Genomic DNA, 20,179 nt, shown 5'->3' with positions numbered 1-20,179 from the left:
AGTAGGATTGATTATATTGGAGGGAAGAAAGAAGGATTTGCATAGTTTCTGTGTTAGGACTTAATATCCACATATATCTTCAAATAAGCACAGTGTAAATATTCTCTGTGGCTTTTTTTCATGCAAGACGCTATTTATGGTTAAAGGTATGGAAGGACCCTTTCATATTAAAGCTTCCTGTTCTTTTGATTTACCAAAAGTTAAGTAAAGAAAGGAAGATTAAAGAGGAAGGAAAGTCTAAATAGATTTCTGTTTCTGGAAGCAGAGACTACAAAACACCTTTTCAAGCAGGGCATAAATTATGCTCACAAATAAGCAGCACAGTCTTCACAAGTGTTATGTCTCAGAGCTGCTCAGAGAAGACTTTCACATGTAGAGATTTAACTATATTTGATGTCTCAGTTCCTAATACGAAAAAAACCCCAAACCCTCCACTAGTTTCTGAATACAAATGGTTTAAAAAAATGGGCAAAACCGCACCTAACAAAACAACAACAAACAAAAACACTTATAGGATTAAACTGTTGTCAAGTTTTTAATGTAACAATTTTTTGTAGTTAATGCATTTAGTTGCATTTAGTTTAACTTCATAGATATTTTAATAGTTAATATAAATGTTTATGGCTTAAAAGGGTTGTGCAAAGAAAAGAACAAGATCTGTGTGCATTTCCTGCACTGAGGTACTCTTTTAGATTAGACAAATATGTGTGAACAGTACAAAACTACAGAGAAATGCCTTCCTTCACTTAAAGTTGAATTAAAATCTGGCATTGAAGAATGCTGAGGTGTTAGTTGAAGTGAAGGAAGAAAATATGACAGTAGAACTTTGAAGCTGACATGGTGAACCATTAACTCATCAAATTTTGGAAATAATTTTGTTTTCTTGTTCCTGTTTTGTATTTCGTTATGCAAAGTACTCAGTTCCTCTCAGATGAAGTCAATAATTCAAGAGGTTGATTCCAGGCTCGTGTGCTACTTGTGTGATACTGAAAACAGCAGCCAGAGCTGTGGCAATTTACAGGCTGTACTGTTGGCGTCTTCATTTCCAGGGGTGGGTTTGGGTAGAGTTGACATGTAAAGTGGTAAATCTCTGATCCTGCAGGGGTGACTGCAGCTCTTTGCGATGCATCAGCTGTTGATCAGAGCAGTATGTGAGGGAGCCGGTGAGGTTTGTCACAGGTGGGATGAAAAAAGGCCAGAGTTGTACTTAGCCCACTTTTAAAAGTTTACTTAAAAGTTCAGTGTGGTTGTACAAGTGTCTTGCCTGTACATAGAAAATGGACGTTTTGTGGATTTCCCAAGGACAAATTAGTGCTGTTCGATTTCTATCCTCACAGTTCCAGTAAACAATTCCATTTTCAATGCATGCATCTTTTAATATTAAGCAATTGTATCTGCTCCGTATTTAAAGGGTAAAAAAGCATTGCTTGAAGTTTAAAGACCACTGCTTCAGTATCACTAAATATATCTTGAAAGTTCTTAAGAAATTGCTGTTCCTCAAGGATGAAGCTGAGTTCATTAAAGCACTTTTTTCATCATTAACATGATCCTAGGTGGCTTATTAACAAATAAGCCTGCTGGCTTATTTAAGATTACTTCAAGTAGAAATAGGATTGGTCACCTAGTGGAAATAGTAGCTTTCTGTGTAGGTGTTGCCCCAATTTGAAACAATTACTCTTATCCAAATGTATTGTTGACACAACTAAAATTTGCATAGGACTTTTTGTTCATGTTCTTTCCCACTCCTGTTGAGCAGGATAGATTTCATCTGAGAAAAGCTTGGGGTAACTTTAATCTGTTAATAAACTGGGTTGAATCAGGAATTGAAATTACAGGGTTGTACTGTAAAGATAAAATAGGGAGCAATAGCCTATGGCACCCACTACAAAGGGTGGGGATGGGGGAGGGAGGTGCTTCCCAGAAAGCTTTAGTCCAGAGGAAAAAACCACATTTGCAGATTGTGGAGCTGAAAATGTGACTATGAGTGGTGTTTGTGAAGCCTTCCAGTGAAGTTGCATCACCCTTTTGGGCAGATGGTCTTAACAGAAGTAACGTGAGCTTGGACAGCAGTCCCTGGATCTCTGAGAGGAGCTGACAAAGAGGAAATTCAAGGGCATAAATTGGTGAGGAATAGAGCTTGCCTTGCCTCTGGGTGTAGATGCTCAGCTGAGCTGAGGGAAGAAATGAACATGTGGTTCGAATGAGGTGAAGCCTTGCCTTGGTGCTCATTCATTTCGGTTCACTGATAGGGCCAATAGGCAGTTCAGAGGTGCAGGGCTGGTGCTCTGTAGGACCTTGGCTGTGTGGAAACCAGGGAAAGAGTGCTGGAGACTGTGGGAGACAACAAATCCATTTGGAAACAGCTGTGCAGTTGAAGGAGAGCTGGCCAGAGGGTTCAACATCAAATTGCTAAGGATAATAGGTAGGATTCACCTCTGGAATGTGAGTTGAGTTTGTTTTGTCCCCATTCTGTTCTTGATTCTCCTCAGTTTTTCAGAAGTGCAGAAGGCTGTGGGTTGTTTGTGTTTGGCTGTAGTGTTCTTGCCTAGATTTGCAAGCTGAAAACTGTTCTCACAAGCACATGGAGGTTTGTTTGTGAAGCTGTGCTTTCTGAGGGGATTAGTTGGAAGTGTGAAATAACTGTTCCTTGCTTCTTCCCCATGTTTTTGATGCCAGTTGAAGCAATTGTTACCATCTGTCTTGTATTTTTTTCCACTGCAGCTGCTTTGAGAATATTCTAGCCTGTGTTAGTCGGTTTTACTTTTTGTGGAATAGGGTCCTCTTTGGTACAAAAAGAGAAGACAACAAGCAGTGGGCTTTAACCTTTTTAAATGACAGATCTCCTGAAAGGAATACAATGCATAGGTGCAAATTAAAATCAAGGAATTTGGGAATGTGTGAAAATGATAGGAACCATCATGTTTATGTGCTTTTTGTATTTATCTTAGGCTTGTCAAAATGAAGAGAAGAACCATTCCACAGAAGACCTTAGCAAGTCTGAAATCCAGGAGGAGCTGAAAAAGGCTAATAGCCTTCCGAGTTTGACTCCTGGAAGCAAAACATCAGATAAAGACAAGCAACCCCGAGAAGGCTTTTTTCATTTCCTTGGCAGCTTATTTAATATTGCAACAAGATCTTCTTTGGTAGAATCTAAATCCTCTACCTTCCAAGATGAACCCAACAGATGTGAAAAGGATTTACAGAGCACAAATACCTTTCCAAAGGACATGCAGCCAAAGCACCCAAAAATTGAAGAGCCTACAGCTAGAAAAAAAGAGGATTCTGTAAATAAAGATGATGCCATCTTAAATAATATTGGGAAAGATATCACACAGGATCTTCAAGGAGGCTGGAAACAATCCTCAGATACTTACTCAGAAAAGTAAGTTTTATACTTCAATATTAAATATGTTGATGATTGAGTGTGTCTTTACAGAACTATGCTGACCAAGTTCAGCTGACTGTATGAGAAATGTCTGTCATTTCTAAGGGTGGTTGGAGTGTGCCTGAGCTTGACTTTGTGCAAAACTCTAGCAACTGCCCTAAATAAATGAGCATGGGAGAAGTCAACTGCAACAAAATATAACTTTAAAGAAGTTGTTTAGAAGACTCTTGACTAGATGTGGCATTTACAAATATGTTAAGAAAAAGTAGTATAAAGAGCTTATTTCCATCCATATTATGGCCTATATAAAAGCTTGAATGTTCGTCCTTTTTGTATCTCAGCAGTTCAATATTTTTTCTTCTGCAAGTAAGTTTTTCTCACTTTTAAATTATCTTTCCTAGTTCATTTGGCTGGGTGATTTTTGCTTGTGTGATTTCCCCCCCCCCCCTAGTTATTTGGGGTTTTCCTGTGAGGTAAAGAAGGTTGTGTAAAGCACTCAATTTCAATTAGCCAAAACTTGGAGCATTCTTTATTGTCCTGTAGTATTTTTAAAAGAAGATTTAAAAAAAAAAAAAGTGGTGGCAAGGGCACCATTGTATGTTTGAGAGTAGAAAACTTAAAACACTGGCTGTGGTCAACACTCTGTATTACAAAACCTTTTATGACTGTCATAAACATAGATACTAGTTTTCCAAAATAATTTGTAGCTGTTATGTTGGAAATTTGGCTGCATGTGGGTCAGCACAGCATGGATTTGGAGTTAGGTGTGAATGTATGCCTCTGGTACCTGTCCAGGTTTTGATGGGTGTAGAACATGGACTTTTTTGTGGGCAGTGGATCTGCAAGAGATGATGACTCAGGCTTTCATTATGGCCCAGAATATTTATTTCAAATTTAAGCAGAAAGTAATGATTAGGAGTAACCAATTAGTCTTTCACAGTGCTCCTGCTTGCATTGCAGAATGGGAGGATGGGCTCAGAAGAAACACCTTTTTTTTATTTTAATTTTTTTAAAATTAGTTTGAGTTGTGCTCAGTCTGTTTATTGGTGGCATGTGAAATGTTTCATCTCCATGTAGGAGGTCAGAGACAGGCAAAATAGCTGCTTGTTGAATTCCATTTCTATACTGGGGATGTCTCCAGCACTCTGCCCTTACCTATTATTTGGCAGAATAATTATTTGAAGCTTTATGTTATAAATGCAGTGGCTGATCAGGATATGAATAGGTGATGTGATACTTATTTAAGTGAAGTTAAAACTGTATTTCCACCTTCAAAATACAGTAATTAATAATAATACTGGTTGTGTTCTTCTGAGCACTCTGGTTTGGTCTGTGACATGGTCGACTGGTTTTTATTCCAGACTCTTATCACTCATCTGACTGTGCTTTTTCCAAGCCTCAGCTCAGCACCACCACTGCTTTGATCAATGCAGGAGAAAAGTTCTTCCCCCCATAGTTGTTCCCAGGAGAGGCCAGGAGCATGGTGTTCTTTGGTCTGGTTCCTGAGCAAACTGTATTCCCTAAAACCTGTTGGGCAGGCTGGGTTGCTGCTGCATCAGTCTCTTGCTGCCATTTGCTGTTTCTGTAGTATGTCCTTCACTGTCTATGCACAATTTACCGGGTAAGATGGATCTCATTCCCCTTTTTCTTGTGAATTCTTCATAAAAATGTAGATTAATAAGATAAGGCATTTATCAAAGTTTGAAGAGTTTGGAAGGTATGGGTATTAACTCACTGAAGTGACCTCTTTGCTCTGTACAGAAATTTTTGAGTTATTTTTGTTTTCCTGAAGTCAAAGTTACAGTTGGATTTTTCAATTGACCATCCTTTGGTATTGTCCTGTATTGTTAGGTAATCTTTGCAAATCAATGTAGATTTTTTTCAGTGTAGATTTGTCTCATGGCTAGGCAAGGATGAAAGAATGTGTGTTGCTAGTTTGGAGGTAAGGGAGGTTGACCTATATACAGAATAAAGCTTTTCCATGGAAAATAACTTTTTAATGGAAGAAAAATTATATTCATTGTAGTTGTCATAAATGAGGGGAAACATTAAACCAATCTATGTCCTTTTAAGCTCATTCTCAAAAGTACAGTGTACATTCTGCCCTTTTTGGCTTGGGATACTAACAAGTTAGACAATCTCTGTGTAACTTTAATTATGTTTTTCTCTGCCTGACCACACAATGTGAAGTGCTCTTCTGAAGCAATTAGTAAAGAAAAATTGGAATGGCTGCAGGGAAGCAGTGGCCTGCATTGTTTACCTTTCTAAAAAGTTTGAATAACTGATTTTTTAGTAAGGATAACTAGTTTTGGGTTGTTTTTTTTTTCTTTTATGGAAGTGGTTGTGCTGGATTTTTTCTCTTTTACTTTATAAAAGCTTAAAGGATGTAGAGTAGTTTATTCTTTCTACTACTAGCTGGGTTTTTTACTAAATATTAACTACCTGGTATTCAATTAGCATGGCTAAACTGTAAAAATGCTCTTGGTTGCTGCCAGTTAGCTAAAGAGTCTTCTTGGGAGTGGATGCTACAAGCACATGAGGAATGATGGGGAGAAGGGGTAAAGACTTAGCACAAAGCAGCAGGAAGGTGTGGAAACCATGAAGAGCGAAGATGATGTGAACCTAAAAGTGATTGGGTCCTAAAAGTCGTGTGAGATGTGCTAGTGAGCCATTTAAAGCCAAAAGTATTGGTTTCATTGATTATTGCATTAAACTACAATTTCAGCATTTTCTGTAGAGGCAGGATGTGAAAGAGAGCTTTACAAATCCTTGTGACCACTGCATTATTAATCCTACAGCAGTTTCCTTTGTCCTGAGGAAGATGTAAATGAATTTGTTAATTCTAAACTGCAGTGAAATACAGCGTTAGGGACTGTCTCTGGTTAGTGAGGAGGTTGCAATAAGTGGAAGAAGGATGGTTGTTAGATTGCATAATCCCCATTAGAGTTGTATAAAAAAAGAAGGCCTAAACCAAACAACCTTTCAGATTTCAAAAACCTCCCAGATGGTCTCAGATGCCTCTACTCAGACAACCTCATTCTCCTCATATCCTTAAAGCAATATTTGGTGAAATACAAGGATATCAGAGTGCTCTGACCTGTAAACTGAGGTTAATTTTGCCCTCAGTGGGAGGTCTGGCACTTGGTAAAGACTTGAGTTTCCAGGCCTTGAGCCAAGGAAAGTGGAATTCATGAGCTCAGTCTGTGGAGGTACATGTTTTTGAGGGGCAAAATATGTAGGTCACATTATTTATTCCTCCATCACCCTGTCTGGTTGGCTCAGAGGTAATTTGTACCTCAAAGGCTCCTTTAATCCCAACAGTGGCAAGTGGTAAAGGAGGAGCACAAAAGAAAAAACCATGATACATTTGGCAAAGTCTCTAGACAACAATTACTACGGACAATAATGGCAGCACAGAAGATGGGTGAGGAGAGTTGGGCTCAGTCTCCAGATATTTCATCCCTCAGTCTTCCATTTCTCTGGGGTGGTTGAAGGCTTCTTTGCCTTGAAGAAGTGAAAGCAAGCAAGCAATTGCAGGGTATTTGCCACTTAGAGTAGAAAAACCCTCTTACTTAGGTAAGATGGCAGCTTTTGGGTAGAATAGTCCCCTGTGGCCTACTGGTAGGTATAAAAGTGAAAACTTTGTGTTTACTCTTAGCCTTTGCACTCCTTAGTGATGTTAAAAGACAACCTTTAGCTGATGAAATGAGCCCTAAAAATAAAACCATGGAACATTGGGGGTGCACTTCACCTCATTTCTCATTGCTGAAAGTCTACATGAGAGAGATGACAATTTCATAAAGTAGGCGACAAATATAAAACACAGATTTGCTCCATTATCTTTCTTTCCTATAATGTAAAATTCTTTCACTTTTACATATATTGGCTGTCACTAAAAAAAGCAATGATTTGTCTTCCAAATTGAGAATGGACTTCCTGCAGTGAATACCTGCCATCTTCTCAGGAATTCCAGTGGTGGTAATGAGTGGTACCTTGTGCAGGTGACTGAGGATAGAACTTTGGTGTTTTCCTCCTGCCCCAAAGACATATGAACCACATCTGTTCCATTGACTGCAAGCCATTTTTCTATTTTCTAGTAGATTTTTTTTTAACATCCAGTAACAATAAGTGGGTGTTACAAATAGTGGTGTGCAGAACAATAGTGCTTGTGAAACTGCACAGCTTGTTCTGGAGTTCAGCAGGGAGGATCTTTATTGCATTGCTGAACATGGCTGAAGAGAAAAAAATCAAAATTTTCCTTACTCTAAATGTTTTGATTAAGTAGTCCTGCTTAAGACAGTAATATTTGAATTCAAAAAGTATTTTAAGATCCCATCTTCTTCCTTCTGTTATGAACCTTGTAGATATGGATGTGAGAAAAAACTCAGAACACCACAACTGCAAGGATTTTCTTACTGTAGGTAGAAGAGGGGGTGGGGATGATTTCCAAAGCTCAAAACATGCATTTAAATTTCACACCCTACTAAGAGCCAGGTACTAGGAATAACTTAGTGAAAGCATTGCAAGCAATTTCATTCAGAAGGGAGGTAGTCCTAAGGAGAATGAAATTTCAATCTGTTTCCAGTTCTAGTATGTTATACATTACTGTGTTCTGTGAAGGAATTTTTTTATTATTATTTATTTTATTTTTAGGTCTAGTAAACCTGTTGTTATACATCTAATTGATGTATGTTAGTATTAGCAATTAGTATTTCCCACCTTGATACTGCCAGAAATCCTGCCCTTTTATTTTAATAGAAATACATCTCATGAAATTCTTCAAGCTTACAAAATTCTGGTTAATAGGTTTGTTTCAGAGCCTGTAATTCTCCTTTGTGTTGCTTGTCAGAGGCAGGCTTGTGGTGATCACAAAACACGGCATTAATTTGTCTGATGGATTGTTGTGTATTGTGGTTTTGATTTCAGTCAGTAGCAGCAACATTCATCTTTCCTTATAGATGCCTTTGGCAGAAAATCAAGAGTGAATGAACAGAAATTCATCACTTAATTCCAGACAGTGGTCTCATCAGGTAATTCCTGAAGGTGGGGAAGCTGCTGTTCCTGCATTTGTTGGTGTTGATTTGTTGATCTTTTGATGGCTTTCTGGCCATGGAAATGCAGTGTTGTTCAGTTTCGGATTGCTCAGGTGGGCAGGGAGTCATTGCTGAGAGTGTCCTGCTGTCACTTTAGGAGGGGCATAAACTACTTGGGCAGCTTCACCCTTCTAGGTCAGCCAAATACCACCCAAAATTAGAAGGCTGTCCTGGGGAAGGAGCAGGATCATCCTGTCCCTGATTTCCTGGGTGAACTGTGGAGGGTGGTCACTGTCAGGGCTGTGCTGTGGGAGAAATGCAGACCTCAAAGCATTTCTCTATCTGCCAGAGAGGGGTGCCTACCCAGAGATGGGATGTGGTCCAAAGGAAAGGTTCTTGTAGGTGCCAAAGCAAAGATTTTTGTGTTTCTGAAGAACGACACTTTATATTTTAAGAGTAATTCTTAACAGATGTGTGATGCAAAATTGAGCTAAATAAATAAAATCAAGAACTAATTCACTGGATTTTTTTCTCCACTGAACTTTTTTTGTTGGTAGGGTTGTTCAACTGTGCAATGTATTCAACTGAGTCAAACCCTTTGCTTTTCCTACCACACCTGAAGCTACGCTCTTGCTTGAAGAGTGTAAAGGAATGTCCTGGCTTTGATTCTTCATTACATCCCAGAAGAGGCCAAGAGGAGTGGCTTTCTTCAGCCTTAAGATGAGAAACTAAGGGGAGACCTCACTGCTGTCCCCAGCTCTTGCACACCAGTGAGAAGCAGCAGCAGCAGCTCTGCTTGTCCCTGCTCCCTGGGGAGGGGCAAGTCAGGGGCACCTGAATCCCTGAGTGGGACAGAGGAAAAGGGAAGGGCAGCAGGTGAGGACAGTTCTCACAAGTATGGGGTAGGAGGGCTGGCTGCTGCCAGGTACAGGGGCGATAGGGCAAGGAAGGGCTAGGAGTGATCCCTTTGTGCTGGTCTTGGTCTCACAGCCTCTGGTGTTTTGGGTCAGCCTTGATGTGTTCCCTCTTCCTTCAGACTCAAAGAATAGGTTTTCCCAGATGTGGGAAATAATCAAGAAGTACTACCCTAAAGGGGAAGGGGAGGGAAAAACATTCCTTCCAAGGTCACAGAGTCTGTGTTTGCATTTATTAAAATTGTCGTTGGCTCTTAATTACCCTTATGGAACATTAGCTTTGAAATTTCCTGCAGAATCAACTGTGTGTAAATCACTTTGTTCAATCAAACTTTTGACCTTTTCAAACATACATTGTGATGTCCCAGGACATTAAGTATTTCAGACTGCAGATTTCTATCATGAAGCTATCCCCTCTGGCTAAAAAAATTTCTTTCATGTAAGTTGTGTATGGCAACTATTCAGTTAGCCCACCGAGTCTTTTCTTCAGCAAGTCTTTCATTTTTCCCATTTATTAATACCTTACATGAGCATAGAAACCATCTGGTTGGGTAAGCTGGGTTTCCTCCAGAAGGTATTTCAAAGTGATTTTAAGACATTTGTTTCCAGATGAAGTACCTTAACGTAATTTTTTTAAAGAGCTGTCAGTTAACTATACAGTGGAATAAAAGGTAAGTGGAATAAAATTAAAATAAACAACAGTGTAATTTTAAGATGGTTAGAAGGGGTAGCCAGGAGTCACAAGTACCAAATCTAGATGAGTGATTTTCAGCCTTTAGCCTGCAGATCCCTCTGGTAGCTCCCTCTGTGAGGTCTATGAGAAGAGACTGGGGGAATCATGCATGGATATGCTTGTAAAAGCAGCAGACTGCTGGACTGGGGAGAAAGTATCTGGAAGAGTGACGTAAGAGGGGAAAATTCGCCATGGCGTGTTTTGGGAGAGGCAGACTGGGCAGCAGTGTCCTGCTGTGCAGATGAACTGTTCTGCTGGGGGCCTGAGATGCTCTATCAGCCTGTGTGGTCTGCTCCACGTTTTGGAAAATGTATAGGGCTCTCTGCTTTCTGCATTATTGTGTGGCACAAACATGTCTGGAGGGATTGCCATCTCAATGGCAAACACTTGAAAAAAAATGCAGACAATGTGTTCTTTACGGGTGCAGTGGAATGAGGCATTTAAGGTAGCAGGTTTCCTCCTGCTTCTGGTCTTCCAAATCAACAACACTGTTTTATAACCACTGCCACTTGGGCAAGTTACACAAGATGTCTGTCATATAAGATGTCAGAACATGTTCCCCTCTCCTCCTTGAGTTAGTCCCCCTTTAACTTTTTATATCTTTTTCACAATAGAAGAAATATCTACAAGCACCTACTTTTGACAAATCTAATGTAACTCATGTTGACATCCTTTCTTGTTACTGTCAAAGTCTTTTGTGAAACTGATTTAAGCCTTTATAGGGAATTGAATAGCTTCCTGTGAGGACAGGAAAGAAGGAATCTCCTACTATTTGAAATATGTGACAGAATGCACACTGCGTTCTTTGTATAATCAGGCTTTCATCTGCATCCTCACATGAGCTAAAAAAATTTTTGCAAGGAGTTTTTAAGGTAAATTCTGAACTGACATTCTTTTGGTGATCAGAAATGAAACAAGTCTCCAGTGACACTTTCAGAAGATTTTTTTTGTGACACAGCCTGCTTCTAAATTTGTTTCATAAGACTTACAGCTGAGTTGCTGGTATTGCATAGGAACATGGGTTTTCATTTTTTAAATGTCTTGTTGCATGGGAGCATTCAGAGTGAATATGCTTCTGTGTGCTCTGAAAGGAAATGCATTAGAACTAAAAGGTCTGCTGGTAAAATTTTTTGTAATATGCTGAGGAGCAAATTCCTTGTCAAAGGTCAGAGACCTTGAACTTGCCTTGTCTGTGGAGGTTCTGGTTGAAAATAGAGCTGGCTGACAAAAGTCTAGGTAGAGTGATGCCTGCAGGAGAGCAGAGCTGTGTGTTGGCACAGGCTGGGGCTCTGCAGCTGCAGAGGGGCTGGAGCCAGTGCTCCTCAGATTTAGGTTTGTGCACAATTCTCCAAGGGGCAAATGGCTCGGAGTCTTCTGACTTCAAATTGGTCAATTGGAGCATAAAATTCCCACAGAAGACAAATGGAGAGCAAAAAGAACTGGGAGAAATTATACAGGTTGCCACATAGGCAAAAAAAGCTTCTGAGTATGTTTTTTTTTTTGTCTCGCCTTCTATAATAAATTTTTGAGGGATATGTAGCTCCAGTCAGTGTGGATATAGGACCCAATCATGCTGGCTTCTTTCTCCTTGGCATCACTTCTGAAAAATTTACCTATTCATCCCATATCTGCATGCTTTGGGTTTCAGAATTTCTGAGTTCACACGAAAAATTCAAAGGCAAAGTTGGGTACAGAAGACAACTGGAAAGGTATGTTCCAGGTTTCTTCTGGAATACTGGTTCTCACCACATGTTTGTACATAAATCTGAATTTTCCCACTGCATGTCATACAAAAACATCCACCATGAAATAAAAGACACTCAGTAAAAGCTAGTTCTTGTCAAGGTATTTATTCATAGTCATGCCTTAGTTTTGGTGAAAGTGAGTATTTGGCATCTTGCAATACTATTTATATGCTCATTTCAATCATGTCATTACAGTTGATCTGTACAAGAATGCATAATACTATTTTTATTTTTATTTGGAGAAATGGTGCCAATATGTGTTCTGCTTGTTTTCTTAAAAGAAATTTCATCTGGATTCAGGGCACCTGTAGGCCAACTTTTATTTTTGAGGTTGGCCAAAGTATAGAGGAGCTGCTGGAGTTTGTAAAAGCTTAATAGTGATTATTTAAAGCAGGAAAGGTTACTCAATGAGGTTAATTCTAAATAAGAGCATGATCAGGTCTTACATTCTTAAGACTTATTTTTAGTATGACTGTGACTGATGTGTAGTAAATATACTGCACTTCAGAACTCAACAGATCCTTCCCTACACATTTTTAGGATATCTGGAATTTTAGAAAATACTAGAATAAAATTTTCTATGGAGTGCATTAATGACTTTTTTTTACTACCCTTTTTCTCCACTGTGTTTTGGTTTTTTTTCACTCAGAAATGTTTATGCTTCTTTGAAGGGTTGTGAATCCTCAAGTCAGCAATTTTAACAAATGGAGTGTGTGATGTTTAGCAGCTACTACTGCTGGTATCTCTGGAAACCAAACTGGTGCTATAGAAGGCTAAATGTAGGCATCTAACTTGGCAAGTTGGGAGATGTGCTATTTATACAGGACTTTCCTGTTTCCTCTGTGACTTAATATACCTAATCAACAAACCCTATATTGAGATTTTGTTTCATCAGAGATGACAGTGAATTTAATCCCAATACAAATCAAATTCTCACAAAGTCTAAATGCCCATATTAATGTATTTTGGCATTAGCCTAAAGGTACCTGACAATGTAAAGTATGCATATAAATATATCTCTCTTTTAATGTATATGAATTTGAATAATTCCACATTTAATTCACTTATACTCTGTGTGTATTCTTTACTTGTGATTTTAAATACCAATAAGTTCTCTCTTCAAAATAAAATTAAAAGTGGAGTAAGAATCTTGGCCTCTAAAATCTTGCCAGAAAATAGATTTTATTTTTAGGTTGGTGAATCTATTCCATTTTTATATTCTTCTATATCTCTTGAGAGAATATATGCTCAGAATCCATACAGATGAGATTTGAAGGCACAGTTACTCAATGATACTCATGTTTCAGTTTCCTTAGTAAATTTATTTTTTATTTCTCGCTAAAATTATCTGTTCTCAACTCTAGAGCTGTAACAACTAAACAAATTGAACAAATGAGAGAAGGTGCAAAGAGCTTTTAGAAGCTCTTAAGCTATCTCTGTATATTGCAATGCTTTTATATTAGAAATCAAGATCTTAGCCAACACCTTTTCTTGTTGCTGTTATTTTTGCCCAAGACAGTCTCCTGAAATGAGTAGGACAATTTTCCAGAGAGCTGAAGGGCTGATTCCAACATTCCCTGTGTTAGCAGATATAGGGCAGATTTTTAAAGGGTTGCTTCTTAGTTTAAGTGGAGGCTGAGGCAGAAGGGAGTTCAAGTCTAGTCTGAGCATCTACTTTATCTTAAGGTGAAGAATGGAAAAGCTGACAGTGACTGATTTTTGCAAGAATTCTTTAACAGGCGGAAAAATAGGGGGGGAAGAGAGAAGCATTTGAAAGAAAGGTGAGTATTTGTGATGTCTCATAGTTTTAAGAAAGGAGAAAAACTGCTTCTTCAGAAAATTGGAAGTGACAGGCTCCTAACTTATTTTTAGTATTAAGAGAAAGAGCAGTGAAGGAGCAGGATCACAGTTCCTCTGTGGTGTTTCTTTCATTTCTTAGTTTTTGCATTCACTGTTTTTTGCTGCTAAATTTAAGAGTAATGAATAGCTAGATCTATCAATTCCTTGTAACATTTCTAGTTTTCCCATTTTGATATTCCCTCCAGCATTCCAAGGGTCTTCATTCTTACCCATTCCCCATTCAATCTCTTTCCTTACTACCCTGTGGTTCAAAAAAGCATCCCCTGTTATATACTTCTTTTTTTCTCCAGATGTTTTGTGTCTCCTCCTCCTGTTTTTTGACAATATGTTGAGAGCTTGGGTAAAAGCTTAAATTTCAATTCAGTATCTTAAGGAATATTAGTACAGTAAATTTTCTTCTGTTTTAATGTACAGGCCTGCTTTAGAAGGATCAAACATCTTCAAAACAGGATGATTGATTATGTCTCTGCAAATGTTGCCTTGCAGTGACACTTGTCAGTAGTAATTCCCTTGTCTGGTAGAAAATAAATGGTAGTAGTTGGTTAAGCCAGCATCTACTTTTTTACTTAAACTATAAGTTGTCTTTTTTGGTAAAAGGTGGTGTTCATATCATTTGTCACACAAACCTCTATTCAGCAGAAGAAGGAGGAAAATAGTGTTTAGTGCAATCTACAGTTTGTGCTAATCCGTGGGATAAAGCAGTATTTTACATCATCTACAGCTAGTGCTAAACTTTATTATTGTGCCAGCAGTTTATTGTCTCTCTTCTCTGATATTGATGATCCTTGTTCCAGGCAGACACGACGGAAGCCAGAGGCACCCGCAGTCACATACGCAACGTATCGGGGTTCTGCAAGGATCAGGCAGCTGCAGCTCCTGAGGAACCAGTCAGAAACTGGAAAAGGAGAAAAAAGTCCTGAGAACAGAAATGCCTCAACAGTCAAAGAAAATGGAGAAGTCCAGACAGCTCTCTCTGTGAAATCAGGATGCCTAGTAGAAGAAAATGGAAGAGATGAGGGTAAAGATCACCAAGATGATGCCATCTTAAATTCTTCTGCAGTTAGAGTGGGAAGCAAACAGTCTGGTAAAGCTCAGCATTGCTTGGGCAGAAGTAAACATGAAAGAACTTCAAAGGCCACAGCTTCATCCACTGAATCATGTCATGAGTTACACTTAAGAAATGCACCTGCTTTAGTTGCATCAAAGGTTAAAAGGACATATTCACTAGATTCATTATTGCCATTTAGTGGTAGAAACAGTGGGATCCTAACCAATTCCACTTCCCAGAGTACTTATTCCCTTCAAGTCAGTTCTGCAAACGACTTGGTTGGAAAAGAAGATGGACTGCCAGGAGAAGCAGAAACTCTCTTTCAGACATACAAAAATGCTACTTCTAAGTTTGATAAAGAAAATTATTGTAGTAAAGCAGGTAATAAAGAGTCCCCAAAAGAAATACAGGATAATTGTTTACATTCACCTAAGTCAAAAAGAAAGACAGTTAATGAAGAACTGCAGGAGGGGAAGGGAAAACTTTGCTGTAATTATCAAGTGAATAACCACGCAGAGCGAACATTGGATGTCCAGAGGCTTCATTTCAGTACCACTACATTTCAGCAGAAAGCAGATCAGTGCACCAGGAATGACAAAGATGGTGATCCAAGAAATGGTGATGCACAGAAAATGGTGACAGCTGTGGAAAGAGACCAAAATCCACAGAACTCTCCTGCTCCCGTTCTTTTTCCTTTTAATCAACAAATACCTACTTCATTCAGCATGGAATCCAAAGGAGGAAAATGCTTGGCCACAGGCAATCTAACTGCTTCAGTGTCTTTTATTGGACATGATGAAGATACAGTCATGGGCAGGGGGACTTGTAATGAAGAACTGAGTGGGTCAGGGAAAGCAGTGCATGTACGAAATGGTCATGGGCTAATCCATGTGGAGAATTCTAAGGATGCTGCCACACAGCAGACTGGTTTTCCTTGTCCAGGAAAGCAGAGTGAGGAAACAATGAAGGTTTTGTCTGAGGTTGCAGTGGAAAACCTTGTCAATGTGTCACCATGTGCACATGGGTGTCAAAGTGTGAAAGCACATTTTGATGAGCTGACAGTGCTTCCAACCCATGAGTCTACCCCTATGATGGTTCCTCATTCTGCCTTGAGGTCTGAAGGAAAGCCTTTGGCCAACCATTCTGCTTTCACCTGTGAAAAAGATGATGTAGACCTAATTTCTGAATCTCCACCTGTTTCTGAAAGCAGGTGTATTAATTTTTCTTCCAAGAAGGAAAACAGCAATAAACTTAGGCTATCACCCACAGTAGTTGATTCTTCATCTGACAAACAAGGAAAAATGCTGCCTTCTGCCCCTAACTCTGAAAATGGCCAGATTGCTGCTTTTGAAAAGGACAGCTTTATTTTTCCAGCTGTAGAGTCTGGGAGAATAATGCCTGTGAACAGGATGACCGAGGGGCCACCTTGCTCAGGAGACCTAAGAACTTTGTGCCCAGCAAATTCTCTGGAACCTGAGATTACTCCTCCTGTGCTTGATAGCTGTGCTGATAGAGCAGATGCAGAGGCTGTTTGCATCTCCAGGTCCACTTCTCCTCCTCTGGTATCCAGAGAAGCCTCCAACCTTCCTGTTTCTGCCTTGAAGATGTCCAGCACTACTCAGGAGAGCAGTAATTCTTCCAGTCACAGACCTGGTGATGGGGCAGATGAGGTCTCCTCCACACAACAGGCTGACATCAGTGTCCTGGCAGAGGCAATGCCATCACCCATCTCTCCCTGGATATCTTTGGAAACGGCATCTGAGTCAGCCCGCTCTGAGACTGTGTGCAGGGATGCTGTGGGACAGGTGATTCTTGATGCTTCTGCTCCTTTGGAAGCCCCTTCTGGCCAAAAAGCTGCTCCACCTGCCCAGGCAAATGGTCTCTCTTCTGGGAAAGGACAGGAATGTTCTTCTTTCCCAGATGCTGCTGTTTTGCTGAAGAAAGCTGAAGAAATTGTGGACCTGGTATTACACTTGGCTACAGAAGAAATAACAGCAAAAGAAGGCTTTGGTGTCTGCCAGCTTTGTGGGAGCAAGGATAGTTTAATAAATATGGATATTACAAATTATCAGAAGGCTGAGAGTGTACAGCTGGCAGCAGGAGAAATCCAGTCAGCTGTGCAGTCATTAAAAGATTTTAATGAGCCCGGTCGAGGAGGCTCATCTTCGTTTACAGGAAAAGAAAGAGTGGATACAAATAATCAAGATAAAAAGAAACTCTCTTCCATTCCTGATAAAACTGACCTACATAGAGCACTAGAACTAAAAGCAAAAGAAACAGTTGATGGGGTCATTAATTCAGCCATACAAAAACTGGCATCCAATCAGCAGCAAGGCACTGACAGGAAAAGGCTTTCTGGAAGTGTTCAGCCTAAACTTGAGGCTGAAATGCCAAAGACTTTAAGTCTAGATATGAGGTTTCCTGCCAACACTCAGGAACCAACAGAGGTGGTTGAAACTCACACTGTAGCTGTAAACTGTGAAAAGACAGATTGCTCAGGTCTTCCTTTGCTTCCACATTGTATGGAAAATGGTGTAGGTTGGCCCCCAAAAGATGAAAAAGTAGCAAATAATGCAATTACTCCTCAAACAAATGGATTTCTTTCCTCTGGCAATTTAGCAAGGCCAGAATCAGATCTTCTGATGCCAGCAAAAGAGAGGCACAATGGAAAGGTGTGTGACCATCTGGCTGCAGCAGAAATGTGTGGCAAAGCATCAGCAGTAAGTAGAAAATCTGATGGAACTTTACATTTTATAGATAGAGATGCTGCTGTGGCTGATGAAACACTTTTGCCATTGCATTTAAAAGGTTCAAGCAATAATACAAATATGCCAGAGTGCACACTGCTGCCAGCTGTAAATGTTAATTTGTCATCTTTTATGTGTGGTGAAGAATGTGTCAGCCTGCAGAGTGACTCCAAAGATAAAAGCAGCCCTCAGATGTCTGTGGAAAGCAATGCAGAGGACAGTCTGTACAAACACTGTGGGAAAGAGGCTGCAGAGGAAGTACCTGTGCAAGTAAAAGCAACCTTTGAAAATTCAAAGGCAGTGGAGAGTGAAGAGGAACTAGCAGAAGGGGCAAATGAGGGAGCAGAGGTTAATACTGGGTTAGATACACACTCCATGGTGCCTGAACTGTCTGTTCCTGGAGAGAGCAGTGAAGGGAAACACTGCTTCAACACAGTCTTTCCCCAAAGTAATGAGAATCTGAAGCTGGCACAAATCAAGGGTCAAGACATGGAGAGAAATGATCAGCTTGAAGAAAATGGCCTGGACTGCAGCAATGACATGAAGGAACCAACAGAACTTTTGGCCTCTTCTCCGCTAATTGAACAGTGGGAAAACAGTTCTTTTACCATCATTTATGAAGGTGCTCTTCAAACTGAGAACAAATCTGTCTCAACTGATGAGATGCAAACTGGTTCTCTTTCTCCTTCTGATTTGCCTTCAGATAATAGAGATGATCTAAGGCGTGCTAGAGCAAGGAACAAGCAGGAGTCAGGGTGTCTTTATGGGCAGGACAGCAAGGTGAGCGAAGCAGCAGAGAGCCGTGGCTCAGAGTCCTTCCTGAGCGTGGAGGCCAAGCGCTACAGAATTTATCCTTTCTCTCTGTCTCCCATCTACGAGGACGACAGCTCCCAGGAAGATGTGCTGTCCATGGATGTGTCTCCAGAAAGCCGTGCTGGGGGAGTCTCCAAAGACAGCTCTGAGCACACTTCTGTGCTTTCCCTCCTCCAGTCGGTGTCCGAGCGCTTGCAGTTCAGTGCTCGCTTCAGAAACGAGGAGGAGGATGAGGAGGATGGGGTGGAGGAAGAAGAGGAAGAACCTTCATATGAGGAAGATATTCTTGATGTTGAGAGAGAAGACAACTGCCTTTCCAGTCAGTGCAGAGGGAATTTTAAAGGAACACCCCAATCAGATGACCAAAGTAGACCTTTTCTTGAACAATCATTTCTTCTTTCAAAAGAGCAGCTTGACTCACAGGAACAAAAAGACCAATTTCCAGATGTGTCTTCTTCCAGTCAGACACCTTGTAAAACAGTTCCAGAGAAAGCTGATGCTGCTGTAACACAGCCTCCTACAAGTGTGTACTACCAATACTTGAAATCTGCCAGAAACGGCTCTTCTGAAAAGGGGACCAGATTTGGAAGCATTCTTCAGGATATGCTGAACCCAAAGATTCATTGGTTTCAAGACAAGACCGTGCCAAAACTGGGAGAATTGTCAGAGGTAAGATGTCATGTCACATAATATTTATAATCAAAGTTATAGCTTAGCCCAGATTCACATTTGCTTCCTCCCCATCCTCCTTGCTTCCTTTTAATTAAGTTTTTATCATAAAAGCAATCAAAAGTTTTTATCAGAAGTTATTAGGCTTTTTTTATTTCATAGTTTAAAAAAAAAAGTCTTCTGATAAAATAAATTTTAAAAGATTGCGGTCTTGATTCCTCACAGAGGTGAAAGTGATTTAACTGTAAAACAGAATATGTGAACAGAAGATAAAATAGGGAAAAATGCATAATAAAAAGTCTCTATAGTAAAACAAGACAGACTTCCCCATGTTAAGGACATTCCAACCTGAAGATGATGGAATTGCCTTTAATATGAAAATTGTTCTTTTATTTCTTTCACTTCTGAGATTAATAGAGTTGTCTTGTTCAGAAAATGTATAAATATCAGCTTACTGGGCTCTTTGATTGTTTCATCACAGTGTCTTCTACAAACTATAGCTCAGTTAGCAAGTAGGTAAAATAGCTGCTTTCATAGATTAGGATTTCTTTTTTTAGTTTGCTTAAAGCAATGGCAAATGAGGATATGGAAAGAGTTCTTCCCATGTTTAGAATGTGAAAGTGACACATAGACTAAGTGTGTAACTGAAGAAGTCTTTCCACGATGTTGGGAATACTCCAGTCTGTGTTAGATGTATCTTCTGTTCTTTCGTCTGTAAAGAAATGCAGTTTATTGTTTGCTGGGTAGGAGTCATACATTTGTAAAGGTCATAACTTCCATGACAGCTCTTCCTTTCTATCACATGCTGCTTTCTGCTGATTGACCCTGTTAAATTATTTACACCACCTCTGAATGTCAATGAAACAAATCTTGGTTTTTTCTGCTAAAGACAGTTGTGTACATGTACAGGAATAGTGGATCCAGAATAATCTGCCTGTGCTTTGTGCCACTGTTGTAGTTGTTAATAGTTGTTTGCCATGTCCTTTTAATTTCAGAACCTCATTGACAGGGCAATTCTCAAATACAACCCAAGACCAGGGAAGGTAAGCAGAGTTTGTGTCACATAAATCAAGATGATACATGGAATAATTTGTCATACTGTAATTTTTGAATGGAAAGCATCTGAAGTTGTTAGTCTCATTTTCTCTATTTTTATGTATTAATAGCATGGTCTTCCCCATGCTAATAGTGAGAATATATTATTTAAAATCCTACTACTAGTAATTTTACTG

General features: G+C 39.6%; 1 protein-coding gene across 1 annotated transcript in view; it reads left to right on the top strand.

Moving 5' to 3' along the window:
* CRYBG3 (crystallin beta-gamma domain containing 3) overlaps window positions 1-20,179 on the top strand; it is a gene marked incomplete at its 5' end in the record, with an annotated part of 82,055 nt that overhangs the window by 23,337 nt on the left and 38,539 nt on the right. The window contains 3 exons of the mRNA XM_084201073.1: window positions 2,949-3,382; window positions 14,465-18,947; window positions 19,943-19,990. Of these exons, the coding sequence (XP_084057199.1) occupies window positions 2,949-3,382; window positions 14,465-18,947; window positions 19,943-19,990 (4,965 nt within the window). The remainder of the gene's footprint in view (window positions 1-2,948; window positions 3,383-14,464; window positions 18,948-19,942; window positions 19,991-20,179) is intronic.

This window comes from Fringilla coelebs (assembly GCF_963513975.1).
Source record: "Fringilla coelebs genome assembly, chromosome: 2".
NCBI lineage: Eukaryota > Metazoa > Chordata > Aves > Passeriformes > Fringillidae > Fringilla > Fringilla coelebs.
The sequence above is the reverse complement of the archived record's forward strand: the minus strand, read 5'-3'. Positions and strand labels throughout refer to the sequence as shown.